Source organism: Canis lupus, chromosome 1, assembly GCF_011100685.1.
Source record: "Canis lupus familiaris isolate Mischka breed German Shepherd chromosome 1, alternate assembly UU_Cfam_GSD_1.0, whole genome shotgun sequence".
In the NCBI taxonomy this organism is placed as follows: Eukaryota; Metazoa; Chordata; class Mammalia; order Carnivora; family Canidae; genus Canis; species Canis lupus.
Genome location: NC_049222.1, coordinates 71091219 through 71109031, shown reverse-complemented (window position 1 = coordinate 71109031; position 17813 = coordinate 71091219). Strand labels below are relative to the sequence as shown.

Here is a 17813-nt window from a genome sequence, read left to right as displayed (position 1 = left end):
AGGTGGCATTGTAAAAAATAATATAGTATGACATTTATTTTAAAACACAGCGGCCTCTGGGTGGCTCAGTTGGTTAAGCATCTGCCTTTGGCTCAGGTCATGATTTTGGATTCCTGGGATTGAGCCCAGTGTCAGGCTTCCTGCCCAGCGGGGAATCTGCTTCTCCCTCTCCCTCTGCCCTCTGCTCATGCTCTCTCTCAAGTAAATAAATAAAATCTTTGAAAAAAAAAAAAACAAAGCAAAAAAAAGATGAATAACAATAACGTACTGCTTCCTTATGACTTGCTATTGTTATAAAATTATGGTAGAGTGTGAATCTGTTTTGCATATATGTGGTTTTTTAATCAGAAAAATAAGTCCTATTTATCCCTATTCATCAGCTGTAATAAACAATGTACTCTGAACCGACTGCAGCAATTCGACTGACTAAAGAAAGGTCACTCAATCAGTATTTTCCAGGGGCCTAATCTGTTGACAAGAGTTGCTGGTATCGCTGACTATGCTAATCAGAGAGAATCAAGGTGCTGTTACCAGATTTGTTGACCACATAAGTCCAAGGTCCAGGTATGAACTCTAGGGCAGTGAGTCAGATGCACCAGTCTTACCACAACCTCTGATACTCTCCAGTCAACAGGAAAAAATGACTCATCAAAGTACTTCTTCTATTAACAAGTTAACATTTCACCCTAATTCATCCATTTTTGTACAATCACACCAAACTGGGCAAATAAAATGCAATTTTATTTTATTTTATTTTATTTTATTTTATTATTTATTTATGATAGTCACACAGAGAGAGAGAAAGAGAGGCAGAGACACAAGCAGAGGGAGAAGCAGGCTCCATGCACCGGGAGCCCGATGTGGGATTCGATCCCAGGTCTCCAGGATCGTGCCCTGTGCCAAAGACAGGCGCCAAACCGCTGCGCCACCCAGGGATCCCTAAAATGCAATTTTAGAGACTAACATACCTAATTACGTAAGTTCTCTTCTTTATTGTATCATTTGGTTCACAACTAAAATGGATTCAAACATGATTAAAAGTAACCAATTGGAAGAAGCTTGTCATGGTTCAATGGAACACAGCAGAACGATCTTACTAGTAAAAAGTGTCATTATTTTTTCTACAGGGTTTTAAAAATGATTACAATAAGTATCCCATATCTTTTGGCATCTCCTATCTCTAAAAGAGTCAAAGTTTTAATTTTATGACTTTGTATTTTGTCATTTTTATAGAAGGCCTTTCTTCCAGTTATAAACACATTCTATTTTTATCTAAATTATAATTTTCTTACAGATTTTTAAATAAATCTATATATTTAGCTCTGATCCATCTGGAATTACAGTGAATAGTAACCACAACCGGGGGGCTCTAAGATACCTAGAGGATCTTCTGTTTGAAATCCTAGGAACCTGGTCAAACAGAAGAGGCTACACAGGGTAAATACTGAGATAGTTCAGTACAAATCCAGAATAGGAGCATAATATTCTCCTAGAACACCACTATTTAATAAGTTAAAGTATATGTTTGGCCACTTGTACTTTCTAAGACATAAGTGATGGGTTATGGTTTTTCATGCATGAAGGAAAGAAACAAACACTTTTCAGATACAATAAAGTAACTAGGATTACAGTGGAGGAAGTGCTCCAGAGCCAGGCTGCCTGGATGTACCACCTGTACCTGGAAGCTATTTAAACACTGTGCTCTAGATTCCTTGTCTAAAAGCTAATTAGCAGTACCCTCTCCTCAGAGCACTGTTGTGGAAAGCAGTAAAACAGTTAACGTATAATGCTTTCAACAATGACAGAATAAGTTCTCAGTAAATATTAGATATTATCTTTAGTATTAATTGAGAAAGTATAATAATTCTGCAATCCTAAGTATTACAAGCAGGTGAAACTTTTTTCTTTTTTTTTTAAGATTTATTAGAGAGAGAGAGTATGTGCGCATGCACAAGAGGGAGGACGGGCAGAGGGGGAGAACTCTGAAGCAGACTCCCTGCTGAGCGCAGGGCCTATGGGGGGGGGGGGGGGGCCTTCCCATGACCCTGAGATCATGACCTGAGCTGAAACCAAGAGTCAGACACTCAACCAACTGAGCTACCCAGGCGCCCCACAAGCCACACAGGTGCCCCACCTGGGCATCCCACAAGCAGGTGAAACTTCTGAGAGCACATGCCACAAGTTGATAAAGCAATGGTTTAGATGTGGGAACATACATTCCTACTGAAACAATGTTATAAATTATTAAGATGATACATCTAGCGGATTTAATTCATAAGGTAACCTAAAATTCAGTTTCTGCTCACCATGCCATTCATAACCCTGCTGCTAAGCCTTCTGCTGTCCCCTCTTTTGGAAAGAAATTGTACAAATGAGAAAGTATAGCTTTGAGAGAGAACAAGAGCCCTGACATCCACCCAAGGAACCCACAGGAGCCTGCAGCCTTCTCAAAGTATTCCAACAAATGGGATCTACTCAACCTGTGTGCACCACAGAAGCATGATGATTAGTAAACTCATAAACACTGGCACATGGAGGGGGCATGCTATTTGCACAGGGCCCCTCTGAACCGCACACCAGATGGAGCAACAGGAGAGTTAATGTCTGAGGGCTAGTTCTGTGGGCAGAGGCCAGGCCGAACCATCATTTTTGCCTAGCAAATTTTCTCACATGAACTTAAACATCTCCCTTGAGATACAGGCAAAATTCTTAGAAGTGGTGTGGCTAGCAACTTTATGAGAAAGTAGAGTTTGGCAGGGGCTGACACACTTCAAGACCATCACTGTGGGTGCTACGGCGTGAATATTAACCCTGTAGACTGAGAGACTGGCCTTCACTCCCTCCAACTGGGCCGCCTCTATTTCTACTAATTGCCCATTTTACTTGTCTCTCATCTGTGTGCAGCAGACACATGAGCAGGGCAAATGCCAAATGCACAACACATTCTCAAAATTCAAATATATGTCCTGGAATATTTTGGTGCAAAATGCCATGATGTCTGGAATTTGCTTTAAAATATTCCAGGAGGAAAAAAAATGAAAGCAGATGAATAAATGAAAAATGAATAGATGAAATAAGAATGGCAAAATGCCAAAAAGTGTTGACACTGGGTGGTGGGTATGTGAGATCCATTAAATGATTCTGCTTTGCATAGGATTCAAAATGTCCATTATAAAGGTAGCAGATAAACCCATTTTAAAACTGTTAAAATCCCCTTCTAAGTTAGTTTTCCCAGGATCCAACATCAGCAAATAGGGATATTAAAACTCAAACTCAGATTTTTGCTGTGATTGTTTTCAAAAAAAGCTTCAAGTCCAGAGTTCTTTTGACTACTTCTTGCTGCTTCCCACATGTCTAAAAATAAACAGCACAGAAAGGATTGTGCCAAAAGGTGTTACTCTGGATATCACAGACCTTACTTTCCTGGGCCCTCCTGGTACTCCTGGTTACTGCAGTTACCACCAGAAGTTACCTATTAAGGCTTTAAAAGACTGCTCAGCAGGAATGTCATGACTGTCACCATCTCACCTGTCGAAGGTCTCCAGTAGAGACACTGATGATAAGAGTTGGTATAATCATGAAGCAGGCATTGTAGAAAAGCACTCCATATTTCCCTAACTCCTATAAAAACAAAGAAAACATTGAATTTTTGAAATATAAAGCATCAGATTTCCAAGGGCCAATTATACAACTATGTATTTATTGAGTTAAAAATTATTCTGAAAAAAATTATTCTGACCAACTTTATATTGGAATATATTCAGCAAATTCCTTTTTTTTAATCAAATTCCTCATGTAAAAGGCTTCCCTTCAAGTACATCATGATAGCAAAATAAACATTTGTTTTACACAAAAATGGGAAATAAAACAAATGAACATGGAGGACCTCTGAGGTCCCACCCATCTCTAACATTCTAATTGGGTATTTTTTTAAAGTATTGTATTCAAAATAGGAAATCTGGAACAAAATAAAGAACATTTAAAATGTTAATATAAACAGAACTCCTTAAAAACATCTGCTCTTTCTGTTAAGGAGCAGCAGGGTTAAAACATCAGGTTTCTTGCTTTCTAATCTTGCATTAATGTGACTACAGCACTTCACCATTTTTCATGAATGGTGACATATTGTGACCCTCAAAGGGCAACAAACCTGTTTTTGTAAAACTGCCACCAGTAAAAAACAAAGGAGTCCGCACAGAAAAAAAACAGCTCATAGAAATAAATCTGTCCATCAGAGCAAACTCCCTCACTCAACACAAAGAACTTGGAACAAAGCAACATATGCCTGGCTCATCCTCCCAAGCTTCTGAAACAGCTGGGGGAGTGGGGAGGGTGGGCAGGGGCCTGGACTTGGACTCGGGGGGAGCCCCATCGAGACGCACTCATCTGGTCGCCATGGGGGGCCTGCTCAGTCACTGCCAGGAAGGGAACTTCCTGCTGGGTCGGCCCTGCAACCTGGGCCACTCCACAGAGGAATCTGACCCTTGGAGAAGTCGGTCCGAGTCACAGTGACCCGTCAGCAGCACAACTCCTCTCTGTAACCCACACCTTCAGACTCAAACTCAGTTGCTTTAGAATACCCCTGACTTTGCCCTGGTCACTGAGGAGGATGGCGAAAAAACTTCTTCTAGTTGGCCTTTCAAAATAATCTCTTTCTATATTCTGATTTTGCATCCAAAATAGTGGTACCTTTTCCCTCCCTGATTTTCACCCCAAAACTTTGCAAGTTCAGGGGTCACAAGACTCCATACAGACTGAAAAAGATAACTGAAAAGAAATTAGTGATTTATAAAGCGTACCATGTAAATTAAATTATATGACAACTTTACAATCTTTTTTTTTTTTTTTTTTTTTTCACATGCAATTTCAGGGTCCAGATGACAAAAGCCCAAAAACCCTAGGAGTGAAGATCTGGTACCTTTGGGTCCATTTTCTGTTTGGTATAAACTCCATTTGCTGCTGTGAAGATATCATTCAGGAATACAAAAATATAGCCTTCCAAGTTAAAGGCAAGGTCAGAACTGGGAGGGAGAACACAAAAAGGAGGACGATTATTCAGAAACTCACAACACAACTTGGCCTTCAAAGCCTGCCTGCCTGTTTTATCTTTCCCTAATCAAATCCACTTGTGATGCTGGTAACTACCTTTTCTTCCTCTGGCAGATTTTTCCCCTTCTGTGGTTAATTCCTCTGCTTTGCCTTCAGACAAAACAAAACCAGGCCATCAGGTGGCTTCAATTTAATCATGAATGGCTTAAAACCAGAGGGACATTAGCCATCTTCCTTTACTGCAAAGCCCTTTCTTTGGCTAAAGATCCGCCGGCATAATAATTGGTGAGCCCTGCTTTTTTTAAGGGGAATGGTTTGTCCAACCCACCCAGTGGCTTTGCTTATTGTAATCAACAGGGCCATCTCCAGGGTACAGTCCTTTGGGGACAGCTGAGCAGTTACTGGGGCAAAGAGGGTCCAATGAGGAACTGACACCCCCCATCTGGTGCCCAGCCGGTCCCATCATCCACCAGCACCCTCCACCCCTGTCCAGCAGAATGGCAAGGCAGAGATCCGTTCCTTCTCTGCAACTTCTCTAAGGTTCCTTTCGCCCCATTCTTTTGAAACCTCTTCTCTTCAATTTCCACTTTACACAAATAATACTAGTATAAAAATGTTCAGGGGGATATGGCACAGGAAGGAGAGAGCGGCTGAGCCATGATATGACTCACCTACTACACTTGATCTTACAGACAGTACCAGACCCATGTCATAATTCATAAATACCCAGCATCAAGGTTTCCTCTACCCTCTTAGGTTCAGTGACTGGAGCCTTCAAGTTTGACTGACAGGTTAACAAGAGAAAAGGAATATGACTTTAAGTAAATATTTTACATATACGGGAGTTCACAAAAAATTTCAAATAAGTAATTAGACTCTAAGGCTTATATACCATTTTAAAAAAGAAGAAGTTTGGATTCCAAGGAACAAATAAATTATGGGAAAAGGGCTAGGAAATTCATGGATGAAACTACTTGAAGATAAGGGTTATTGTAGGAGCTGTATTTATGCAGACTCATCTTGCTACCGATTCTCTATCACCAGTGATAAGAACTGCTTTCCTATTACTGGAGAAGGGGGGGTGGGGGGTGCAGGTGAGACCACCTCTACAAAGGGATATTTATGGTCTGCTTTTAGGCAGGAAAGGGGAAGATAGAACTCTTCCTACATCTGTTGATTCTCAATTAATGCCACCAGTTCAAAATAATGTTTATGCCAAAGCGGCAAATTTTGGAGTGGCATATCCTGATCCCCTGCAATATTTAACAAATGAATTTTTTAAAGGCTATTTCTAACTGAGGAGAAGGAAATAAAGAGGCAAAAAATTAATCAAAATCTGAATGCAAATTAGGCCAATTTGCCTGAGGCTCCTGCTGGTATGATATATTTGTAAGAATGCAAATTCACTTTAGATCATCATAAATCAAAATCTCTGGGCTCAATCACAAGAAATAGAATCTCCCAAATCTCATGTCTACACACATTTGGCTCCATGTTAACAAGAGTCTGCTGTTCCATAAAATGGCAAAGCTGAATGGATAAAAAAGCCAGGGTTCTAGGGGAGGGGAAGGGAGTCACTCACTCCCTCAGAGAGCCTGAGGGCAATTCCCAGAGTTCAGGCCTCCTGCTCCAGGGGCCACTGTCCCCAGCACCAGTTGTTTAGGCCACTGGTAAAAGCACAGAAGCTTGAAAAGAATTTACTTGCTTCAATAAATGAAAGCCAATTCACGGTTACTTAACTCTTGTAGTTGCCATTTAGGGCTGTTTACAGACATAGTATCTCAACTTTTTCTGGCCACGTGACTTGCATTGGCAAATAAAATGTAAGAGAAGACAACACATGGCATTTCCAGGCAAAAGGTTGAAAAGCCAAAGCAGGCTTGCCCACAGGCCCTCTTCTCTCCTGGATAAGTAAGGACGTCCCTTCTAAGGCAGGGCTTCCATCAGCCTCACCCCTGAGTAGCTACGATGAGCCCCGACGTGGCCGCCATGGCCCCACCGTGGCCTTAAGCCCAGCTCGGCTGGTCTGAGTGGGCGGCAGGATCAGAACACATTTGGGGTGTGGACATGGGAGCTGTTGGTTGCAGCAGTGCAACCCGGCCCCTCTGACTGAACCAGTTCTACAGTTGCATTTGGATGAGGAGATCCACAGGAGGACAGCACAGTGGGGTCATGGCAGGCCTGCAGCTACGAAGGCTGCTTGTCCCCCACGCACAGTGCCCATTCTCTGGGTGCTGAGGAAGGGAAGAGTCCAGAAGTGCTCTTCCAAGCCAGCTCTTGGGGGCAAGTTAGATGCTCTCAAAACCCTATTTACCCCTTCGGCTCATGAGAATGTCACATGTGGTAACGATGAGCTGAATTTCTATTCACCAGGCCTGGAAAGACACAGCGTCTGAAGTGCCACTCCTCACCAGGGCTCCACAGACCCGTTACCTTGTAAAAGTGCATGACTGGCTCTGTCAGGAGTTTCCAAACTGAGCTCTAAGAAGCTTAGAAAAGAGAGGCTGCCCAGCGGACACCCCAAGGCCCTGTGGGATGGGTGTACTCTTCACACAGGGCCTCCCTCTTTCAGCCACTTTGCTCCTCTGACTTCTTTGAAACAGAATCTTCATGAAGACACAGGCTATCAATGTTGCTGGGCCTGTGGGCTCCACCAGTGCTTGCAGGAGCTCAAGTCGGCCGTGGCCGAGGACATCACACACGAAACCAGAAATAACAAACCTTGGTCCAGACAAAGGGCTAAACACATTTATAGTAAAAAATAGATTGCTAGTATGTCACCATCTGGCCTGCTATATCTTCTGTTTTGATCATTGTCTCCGCCAAGTAAAAAGGAAGCTCCGTGTCCATTCTGTTTCCTGCTGGGTTCCCCAGCACCTGGAAGGGCGCCAGGCAGCCCACGACTTAACACTCCACATGTTTCTGTTGAATTTGGCCACGCACTCGTGTAAACCTCAGTTTATTGTTATCTCGTCTAATTCACACAAAGACCCTACTAGGTGGGTCTATTCTAATCTTCATTTTCTAGTTGAACTAACTGGGGTGCAAGGAGGTTAAATAGCCTGTCCTGATTATATAGCTAGTAAGCCAGGAGACTAGGATAATACCCATATCCTTATTTATTTTGCAACTGGTGATCCAGAACCCTTATTAAAAAAAAAAAAAAAAAAAGATTTTATTTATTTAAAAGAGAGAGGGAGCAGAGAGAGGGGCAGGGAGAAGCAGGCTCTGCACTAAGCATGGAGCCAGACGCAGGGCCCAACCTAGGGACCCCCGAGATCATGACCTGAGCTGAAATGAAGAACTGGACGCTTAACCAATTGAGCCCACCCAGGCACCCCCAGAACTCTGATTTCTAAATCAGTTAAGGAAACTAGTTAACTGAAATTCATCCAATCTTGGCATTCTTCCCTTCATTCAGGTAGGTTTTTCTTTTCCATTGCATTCTTTACTTTACAGATGAGTATAACTGAGGCACAGAGAGGTTGAGCTGGCAAGGGGCCAGGCTAAGTCTTGGACCCAAACATACTTTATTAACCACTAGGATATAAAAGCCAGGAGTCTGAGGGTCTGCTTTCAAATGCAAACCTGGGAGTCCTCATTCCTGCTCTTGCATATTACCGAATAAGATACCATAGTTGACCCCAAACAACCCAGGTTTGAACTGTGCTGGTCCATTTATCCATAGATTTTTTTTCAATAAATTCAGTACAGTAGCATAATGTATTATCTCTTCCTTAGGTTTTTCTTAACACTTTTCCTAGCTTGCTTTATTTTAGGAATACACTATATAGTACACATAGCATACAAAATACATGTTAATCAATTATTTATGTTATCAGTTAAGCTTCCTGTCAACAATAGGCTATTAGTAGTGAAATTTTTAAGGAGTCGAAAGTTACACTTGGATTTTCCACTATGTGGGTGCGGAGAGTTGTGGGGGAGGGTTGTTGAGCCCTTCATCCCTGTGTTGCTCAAGGGTCAATTTGGTCATGCACTGGCTCATGTCCCAAATATACAAATACATTTAATGAGAGTATCCCACCCTTGGAAACAGACTGCTAAGACATCCCAGGTGATAAAACAAATCAGCATACAAGGGCTTTATAAAGCTGTTGTTCTTGACCAAATGCCCAAGAACTTTTCAAGTAAATTTTTTGTATTGAAGACAATCACTCAGTAATAAAAGCATATAGCTTATTCCTTTTTATGAAGAAAAGCTATATTCATAGCTTCTAACGTTCCCATTATACGTTCTCAGAAATGTTCTGGCCAAGTTGGAACCCCATCTGACTTTCACAGGAACACATGGGGAATCCACTAACATCAACAGACTTGTCTCTTGGCTGCTCAATTGAACTGCAGCCAGATGGAAAATGGAAAATGAGGGCGGGGTGGGGCCTATTGTCAGAGGCACAAAGAGCTTATTGACCAGAAACAGTCCAAAGTCTTACCCAGCTGCTATGAAAGCACCAAGTATGATGGTAAAAACACTGGCAATGATGTTCAAGGAATACTGTTTCCTGTAATAAATAAATAGATGGATGGATGGACAGAAAAAGAAAGGAGGAGGAGAGGAAAAACACATGGATTATAATTCTTCAACTGAATATAGACATTGTTCACAGTTTTATAGCTAACATCAAACAGATATCAATTTACATAAAGAAAGCACTGTAAGTATCTATAAGTGGGTTAATAAATCACACCAAATCTATTTCTTAATCAGCTGTCTCATCTAATATAAATGTATTTCCGTTCTCATTGGACAGATGTATGACAAAATGGAGAAGAGGCCCTGCTAGCAGTTCTACTCAGTCTTATATCAAGCACCCAAAGATTAAGGTAAAATTCAAAAGCAGGACTTTGAACACTGAGCCATCATCCAAATTTCATCGCTAAATAATCTTCACAGCAAAATTAAGAATCATCTTTTTGAAATCAGCTTGAGTATCTTTATGAAAGATTTTTATAAAAATTAAATTAAATTTTATTAATTTATTCCTATGTTACATCATAATCACTGCAGCAGAATGGATTTCTGTGATTTCCTGCATTCCGATCTGGTATGTATACATGGACAATTTTTCCTCTGTATTCCAAAATCAGTGTATATTCCATCTAGGAAACATATTTACATTTGTTGGTGCATTGTTGCGTTTTTAAAATAATTTTCTATTATAAACATTTAAATATAAAGTTACAAGCAAAAAAAGTAAAAAAAGTCACTCATTATGTTCTTAAGAAATCATGGAAACAGGAGATACTTTTAAGTGAGTAAACCAAGGGGCCCTAAGTTACTGCAACTAGCAGTTCAAGTTAACTATTTGGAAAAATAGATGTTGAGAATTTGCTATGCAAAAATAATGTGGGGTGAAGGGAAAGACACTAGAGGAATAGAGGAAAAACAAAAATCACCCAAGTATGATGGTTTCCAGGAGTAAAGTGAGTGGAATGGTAAATTTCCTGAGCACGGTGAACATCGGCAAGCTGTTGGGAAAAGATTCATGTATAATAACATCAGACACCAAGTATTTTTTTAAACATATTTTACATTTTTAACTAAGCCCACTAACTTTCCAAATTAAATATAAGAAATTAACCTTAATTCTCACATATGCTATTAGCAAATCACATTAAATAATAAAAAGAAATGGAGATTTAATAGTTTCATGCCGGGCAGCCTGGGTGGCTCAGCGATTTAGTGCCGCCTTCAGCCCAGAGCATGATCCTGGAAACTCAGGATAGAGTCCCATGTCAGGCTCCCTGCATGGAGCCTGCTTCTCCCTCTGCCTGTGTCTCTGCCTCTCTTTCTCTCTGTGTCTCTCATGAATAAATAAATAAAATCTTTAAAAAAAATAGTTTCAGGCCACTTTCACTTATTAGCAATTTTTTTCACTTATTAATAATTTTTAAAAACCATGCTATTCAACTACTGCAAAGATTGTGCTAAAATTACAAAGCCCATTCTAAAAGAGTGTATGCAATGTAAACCAACAAACACACCCTTTGTCAAATCAAGTTGAAACTATGTATGAACAGTCATTCAGTGGTGCTAAACTTGGACCTAATTATTTCTTTTGGGAAACTTAACCAAAGGTAATAATACAAAAGAAAAAAATCATGTGCACAAATATGTTCACTGCAATTGTGTCTTGGGGAAAACATCAAAAATAACTTAAAAGTCACATAAAATAATGATAAAATAAATATGACACATCTACTTGAGGGAACATGGTATGTTACCTATATAATATAAAACTTTATACTGGGACACCTGGGTGGCTCAGTGGTTGAGCATCTGCCTTTGGCTCAGGGTGTGATCCCGGGATCTGGATTGAGTCCCATGTTGAGCTCCCTGCATGGAGCCTGCTTCTCCCTCTGCCTGTGTCTCTGCCTCTCTCTCTCTCTGTTTCTCATGAATAAATAAACAAAATCTTTAAAAAATGAATATTAAATAAAACAAGGAGGACACAGAACCATGTAGTCTACAACTGAAACAAGACAGTTTACATATGGGAAAAGACTGAAATCAACATTTAAAATAGTATGTTAAAGGATAAAATTATGGATTATTTTTCCCCAAAATTTTATGTAATAAAGCTATATTCACTGTCTTTTAAAAATCCTTAAAAACCTTTCAGTGGCTCTCAAAAGCCAGAGACTCCAAGACATAGTTCAATGCACAGTCAACGAACTGCCTGGGCTGGAACAGCCCACTTCCATCTGCTTCCAGGTATGACCCTGAGTAGATGGTGACCTGAAGAAAGAAAGTGAGAACCAGACCCAGGAGGGTAGTGGCCAGCTCCTCATAACCAGACTTGAGGAGGGGTTTCATGTCATCGATGACACCACATCCAGAGAGCAGGTAGGAATGAATTTTCAGGAACTTTATATCCACAACTTAAAGATGTCTTATGAGAATGGTTAGAAGTGCCTTTTTCAAAGCAAGCCAAAAGTCAATTAATTCCAAAAAGTATTTTTAGATGATGTCTGTTAAAAGCAAGTAAGGAGCAGCCCTGGTGGTGCAGCGGTTTAGCGCCGCCTGCAGCCCAGGGTGTGATCCTGGAGACCCTGGATCAAGTCCCACGTCGGGCTCTCTGTATGATGCCTGCTTCTCCCTCTGCCTGTGTCTCTGCCTCTCTCTCTCTCTCTCTCTCTGTCACTATGAATAAACAAAATCTTTTTAAAAAAATTAAAAAAAATAAAAGCAAGCAAAGGTATATTTAATGATGAAAAGCTGAATGTTTCCCCCCTAAGATCAGTAAGACGACCATAATATTTGCTCTCAACACTAACGTATCAATTTAACAAGTCCTTCAGAGTCTAGAAGGAGCAGTATTATCTAGTTATTGATTATGGACATATAATCAAAGGAATAGGATTTAGAATCAAGAAATAAATCCATACAATTATAATCAATTCAAGAGCTCTTTTCAAGAGCATGCCAAATTTCTCCACAATACAATGGAGAAATGTAATCAAAATCATAATGAGGTACTACTTCACAACTACTAGAACAGCCATAATCCAAAAGATAGACAACAACAAATTTGGCAAGAATGTAGAGAAGTTGTAGCCCTCTTACATTGCTGGTGTAAATTAGTGTAGCCACTTTGGGAAACAGTTCAACAATTCTTCAAAATTTTAAATAGAGAACTGTCATATGACCAACAATCCTACTCCCAGGCATAGATCCAATCAATGGCAATCCCATTCTTCCAAAACCATGAAGTCATCTTTGTCTCCTTTCTTTGTTTCACCTCACATGTTAATCATCAAGAAATTGTGTTGGCTGGTCCTTCACAAAATATCCAGTACCCAGATTGTGGCCTCCACATAATCTCTAACATTAAAAATAACCAGGGGATCCTTGGAGAAATGGCAGGAAAAGTCCAAAATAAGCCTGGGACATCATGTGGTATACAGCAAGGAAATAATGAAACTACTGGGGCTCTAGAAGATAAGAGACAACTCAAAGGGGCTTCCATTGGCCTGAGATGGGATAATGTGAGTATCAAAAGAATTCTTTATATGATGAATTGAAACATCAAATAAATGAAATAGAGCAACAAAACAGATTAGAGAACCCAGAAATAAATATACACAAATATAGTCAACTGATCTTTGACAAAGGAGCAAACATAATTCAATGGAGAAAGGATGATCTTTTCAACAAATGATGCTCAAACAATTGGACAGCTACATGCAAAAAACAGAATCTAGATAGAGCCTACATCTTTCATAAAGAAACTCAAAATAGATCCTCTTACTATATAAGAGGATCTTAAATATAAACTGCAAACTATCAAAAATCAACTAAAATGTATAACTAAAACCAATATTTCACATTTTGTTTTCTACAACCACAACCTGTTCTTTCCAAATAAGAGGAAAGACAACAGGTCTAATTTTAGTTCTCAGTTTTATACGATCTTCTCCTTCTACTCAACCTCATACCTGCCCCCTTTTACTCTCACCAAACTCACAGGGTTTTCCTCCATCTCTGTCACTCTTTGCACAAACTTCATTTTCTCATTATTCATTTGTGTTAATTAGGCTACACATCTTGCACCATGTATTCTGATGGTTGGCTTGGTCTTTCTATACTTTCATTTCCATTTTTTACAGTGACTTTTAACAAAAGTAGTTAATCAAAGGACCCTGCAATACATGCAAATGCAAATTTCAGAAGTATACAATGCACTTAAAAATAACATCTATCACTTTTCTTCCTCTGTACCAAACCTGACCTATACCAAATCTGACAGAATGTTCCTGCTTTTACAAAACCATGATGAAATCAGTTGCACAGAACCATTCAGAGAAATGAATTGGATATTGGATATATAATATAAATAAATCCTCCTGGATAAATCAGACCTCTGTCTTGATGCCCACAGATCTCATGTTCTATGTTCAGACTTGATCATAAAAAAAAAAAAAAATCAACTTTTTAACTTTCCTAAAAATATTAGCAAATCAAACTCAAAACTCCATTTAATTTCCTTAAATTATTAAATATTATTGTCTTCTGTATGTAGCCCATGCAGTACCTTCAAGGTCAAACTCGGTCTTTGTACCATTGGAAACAAATGAGTCAAGAACCTCCCATCAACCATTCTCCTGCACTCTACCTTAATTTACTTGTGCTTGATAATCCACTTATGTGATTTCCAATGTAGAGAAGAGGCAAAGGAAACAGCTTCCATGAAAAAAAAGAGAGAATATTTGATTAGGACTCCAAAAATGATTTTCCTTCACATGTATGAATGGTGACACTCCCTGTCAGTAAGCAAATCATTCTAGTCCATTTCCCTGTAGCAGCTGTGAATTTTTCACAACCTAAAACACATCATGAGTTTCTCCATGTGCCCAAATTAGTTAGGTGAGCAGTGATAGCTATAACCATGGCAGGGTGGGGTAGAGCTGCATTGAAAGAGAAATGTTGACCCTGACAACGTTAGCAGACTATTTCTCTACAGGAAGGCTCTGAATAAGCATCTCTCTCAAGTGGAAACCCCTGGGTTTCAGATAACAAAATTGCACGGGACTGTTTCAGCTAATAATGGGTATTTATAGTATATGCATAAGATTCAGAAGGTCCCCTGAGAAGGTGGACAAACTTGCTACCTATGCATTATGCACTTTTCTGGATAACAACAAAGGTTCAGATCTCACTGGAATTAACAAGCTTGGTGACCCTTTCAAAAAGTTGTGTCTACCAGCCACATTACTTTGGAGTTACTTTATTTGTTTTCAAGGTGCATAATGATTACCTATTTACCAAGGTTAAACAATGTTAACAATAGTATTTGAGTTAGGTTTAACTGAGCTCTTAGCTCCTGAATTATCTTCTGATTATCAAGAGAAATATTGTTCAAAACATACTGAAGAAACACACGACATGTAAGACCTAGTCTTCCATAAAACGAAAAAAATATATATATATCCTTTCATTAGGTCACACAATAACTGAAAAGTTTTTGACTGATACAATAATCCATAGCTATTAAGGTGAGCCTAGCACTTCTTTTTCCACTAAAAAGACATTAAGCATGCAACTCAGATAAGATACTCTTTGAAGGATTTTGAAATAGTGTCATCTACCCCCCCAAATTTATAAAATGTTATTATTAGGAGATTTGTTCAAGAAAGAAGACATAGAGGACCTCAGATCCAGGACCTTCCCCTTCATTCACAACAATCTGGCTAGCAGCCTACAACTGATCCTGGAATATTATAACTTTAGAAGTTATTAGGCATTGAAAAGAATCAGTTGGCCCCCTTTCCTTATATGATTCAAAATAAAAACGATATTGACTTCTAGTTTTTAGTAACAATGGGCTAGATTATTTGTATTAATCTCCCCACTAAAAACAATTAACAATGTTACATAAAATAATTCAAAGCCTTCATAAAAGTATGAAGGGAAACTTCCAAAAGTATGTGGGAAAATAGTGAGTCCCTAGGCCAAAACTAAAGTGAAAACAGAAACCCAGAGAGAAACAATGGAAGCCAGAAGACCGCAAAACTGCCTCCTCGAAAGTCAAGTTAGAATGCTACCCCCCAATGACAATATCTTTCAAAAGCAAAGAAAACCGTAGTCTTTTTCAAACAAACAAACAAAAACTAAGGGAATTTAATCAGACCATTAATAAAGTACATCCTAAAGGAGGTATACTTTAATCAGGAGGAAAGTGGAAAGTGTGAGATGCAAAAAAGAAAAAAAAAGCAAAGAAAGCAATAAATACATGGGTAAATATACATGGATAAATATAAACAAATATTGATGGTTTAAAGAAAAAAGAAAAGAAAAACATACTGTGAGATTTACATAAAGCTAGAGGATTAAAGTACCTGCTGACAAGAGCAAAATAAATTGGGAGGAGAGGTAAATGTTGACAAGGAAGACACATTTATTAATCAACTTTAGATTTTGGTAAGTTAGGTATGCTTGCTGTAATTTCCAGGGAAATGTAAAAGAACTCAAACAGAAAGGGTACACCTCATATACAGTTGACCCTTGAACAATGCAGGGCTTAGGGATGACAACCCCCTGCACAGTTGAAAATCCATGTACAATATTACTTCCCAAAAACTTAAGTATTAACAGCCTACATTTGACCAGCAGCCTTAGCAATAACAGAGTCAATTAACGTGTATTTTCTATGTTATATGTATTATATGCTATACTCTTACAATAAAGTAAGCTACAGAAAATGTTAAGAAAATTATAAGAAAAAGAAGACACATCTACAATACCGTACTATACTTATAAAAAAAAAAAATCCTCGGAGCAGCACCTGGGTGGCTCAGTCTGTTAAACATCTGCCTTCATGAGTTTCAGGTCATAATCCCAGGGTCCTGGGATCAAGCCCAGCATCTGGCTCCCTGCTCAGTGGGGAGCCTGCTTCTCCCTCTCCCACTGCCTGCCACTCCCCCTGCTTGTGCTCATTCTCTGTCAAATAAATAAAGTCTTTAAAAACAAGAAAAAGAAAAAACAAAACAAATAAAAAAACAAGAGAAATAGACAAATCCATAATCAGAGATGAAGGCTGCAACAGGACTCCCCATTTCATATGCTCTTAAAACATGACTTTGACACTTCCTTCCATCCAGAGGTAGGATCTAGGTCCCTTCCATTTAAAATTGCATGGGACTGTTTCAACTAATAATGTACAGATGAAATGATACTATGTGATCTTTGAGGCCAGATCACAAAAAGCAAGGTAGTTTTTCCCTACTTGCTGGAACACTCGCCCTTGTAGAATTCAGTACTATGTAAGAATTTTGACCACGTGAAACCTGCCATTTTGTGAGGAAGCCCAAACTAGCCTACATGAGTGACATATAGAGAGGCCTGAGATAATAAGAAGAGAAAGATTTGGGACCAGGTTCCAGCTGCACAAACCAGAACCCCCATTGTTGTTTCCACTCTGCTATTGTCTGTCTGAAACTATACAGATGCCCTAAGCCAGAACTACCCAGTTGAAAACTGTCCCTAATTCCTTAACCACAGTACATGTGAGAAATAATACAGTGATTATTGTTTTGAGTCACTAAGTTATGCAGCATAAGATAATTGGAACAGGGCACCTGGATGGTTACAGTCAGTTAAGTATCCAACTCTTGGTTTTGGCTCAGGTCGTGACCTCAGAGTTGTGAGATCAAGATACACATCAGGCTCTGCTGGGCATGGAGTCTGCTTGAGGTTCTCTCTCCCTCTCCCTTGGCACCCCACCCTCCCAAATAAAAAAATCTTTCTAAAAAAGATAACTGGAACAGGCATATAAAGTATCTACAAAAACCCTACAGCAAACAACACACTTAATGTGAAATGTTAAAAACTTTCTCTTTGAAATCAAACATGTCGGTATAACCATTTCAATCAAAATTGCACCTAGGGTCCTACACTATACATTAAGGCATGTAAAAGAAATAAAAGTTAGAATGTTGGAAAAAATGAAGCAAAACTGTCATTTTTTGCAGATGAAATGTGAATGTAGAAAAAAATCTAAAGGGGAATCCCTGGGTGGCGCAGTGGTTTAGCGCCTGCCTTTGGCCCAGGGCGCGATCCTCGAGACCCGGGATCAAATCCCACGTCGGGCTCCCGGTGCATGGAGCCTGCTTCTCCCTCTGCCTATGTCTCTGCCTCTCTCTCTCTCTCTCTCTCTGTGTGACTATCATAAATAAATAAAAATTAAAAAAGAAAAAAGAAAAAATCTAAAGGAAACCAGAAGTAAATTATGATATATTAATTC

The 17813-nt window shown here is 39.4% G+C and overlaps 1 protein-coding gene across 1 annotated transcript in view; it reads right to left on the bottom strand.

Moving 5' to 3' along the window:
* Positions 1-17813, bottom strand: part of SLC35D2 (solute carrier family 35 member D2) — a 48450-nt gene that overhangs the window by 13864 nt on the left and 16773 nt on the right. Inside the window, exons 4-8 of the mRNA XM_038525503.1 lie at positions 14187-14254; positions 10468-10539; positions 9504-9572; positions 4919-5021; positions 3529-3621 (exon numbers count right to left, since the gene is read on the bottom strand). Coding sequence (XP_038381431.1) covers positions 3529-3621; positions 4919-5021; positions 9504-9572; positions 10468-10539; positions 14187-14254 — 405 coding nt within the window. The remainder of the gene's footprint in view (positions 1-3528; positions 3622-4918; positions 5022-9503; positions 9573-10467; positions 10540-14186; positions 14255-17813) is intronic.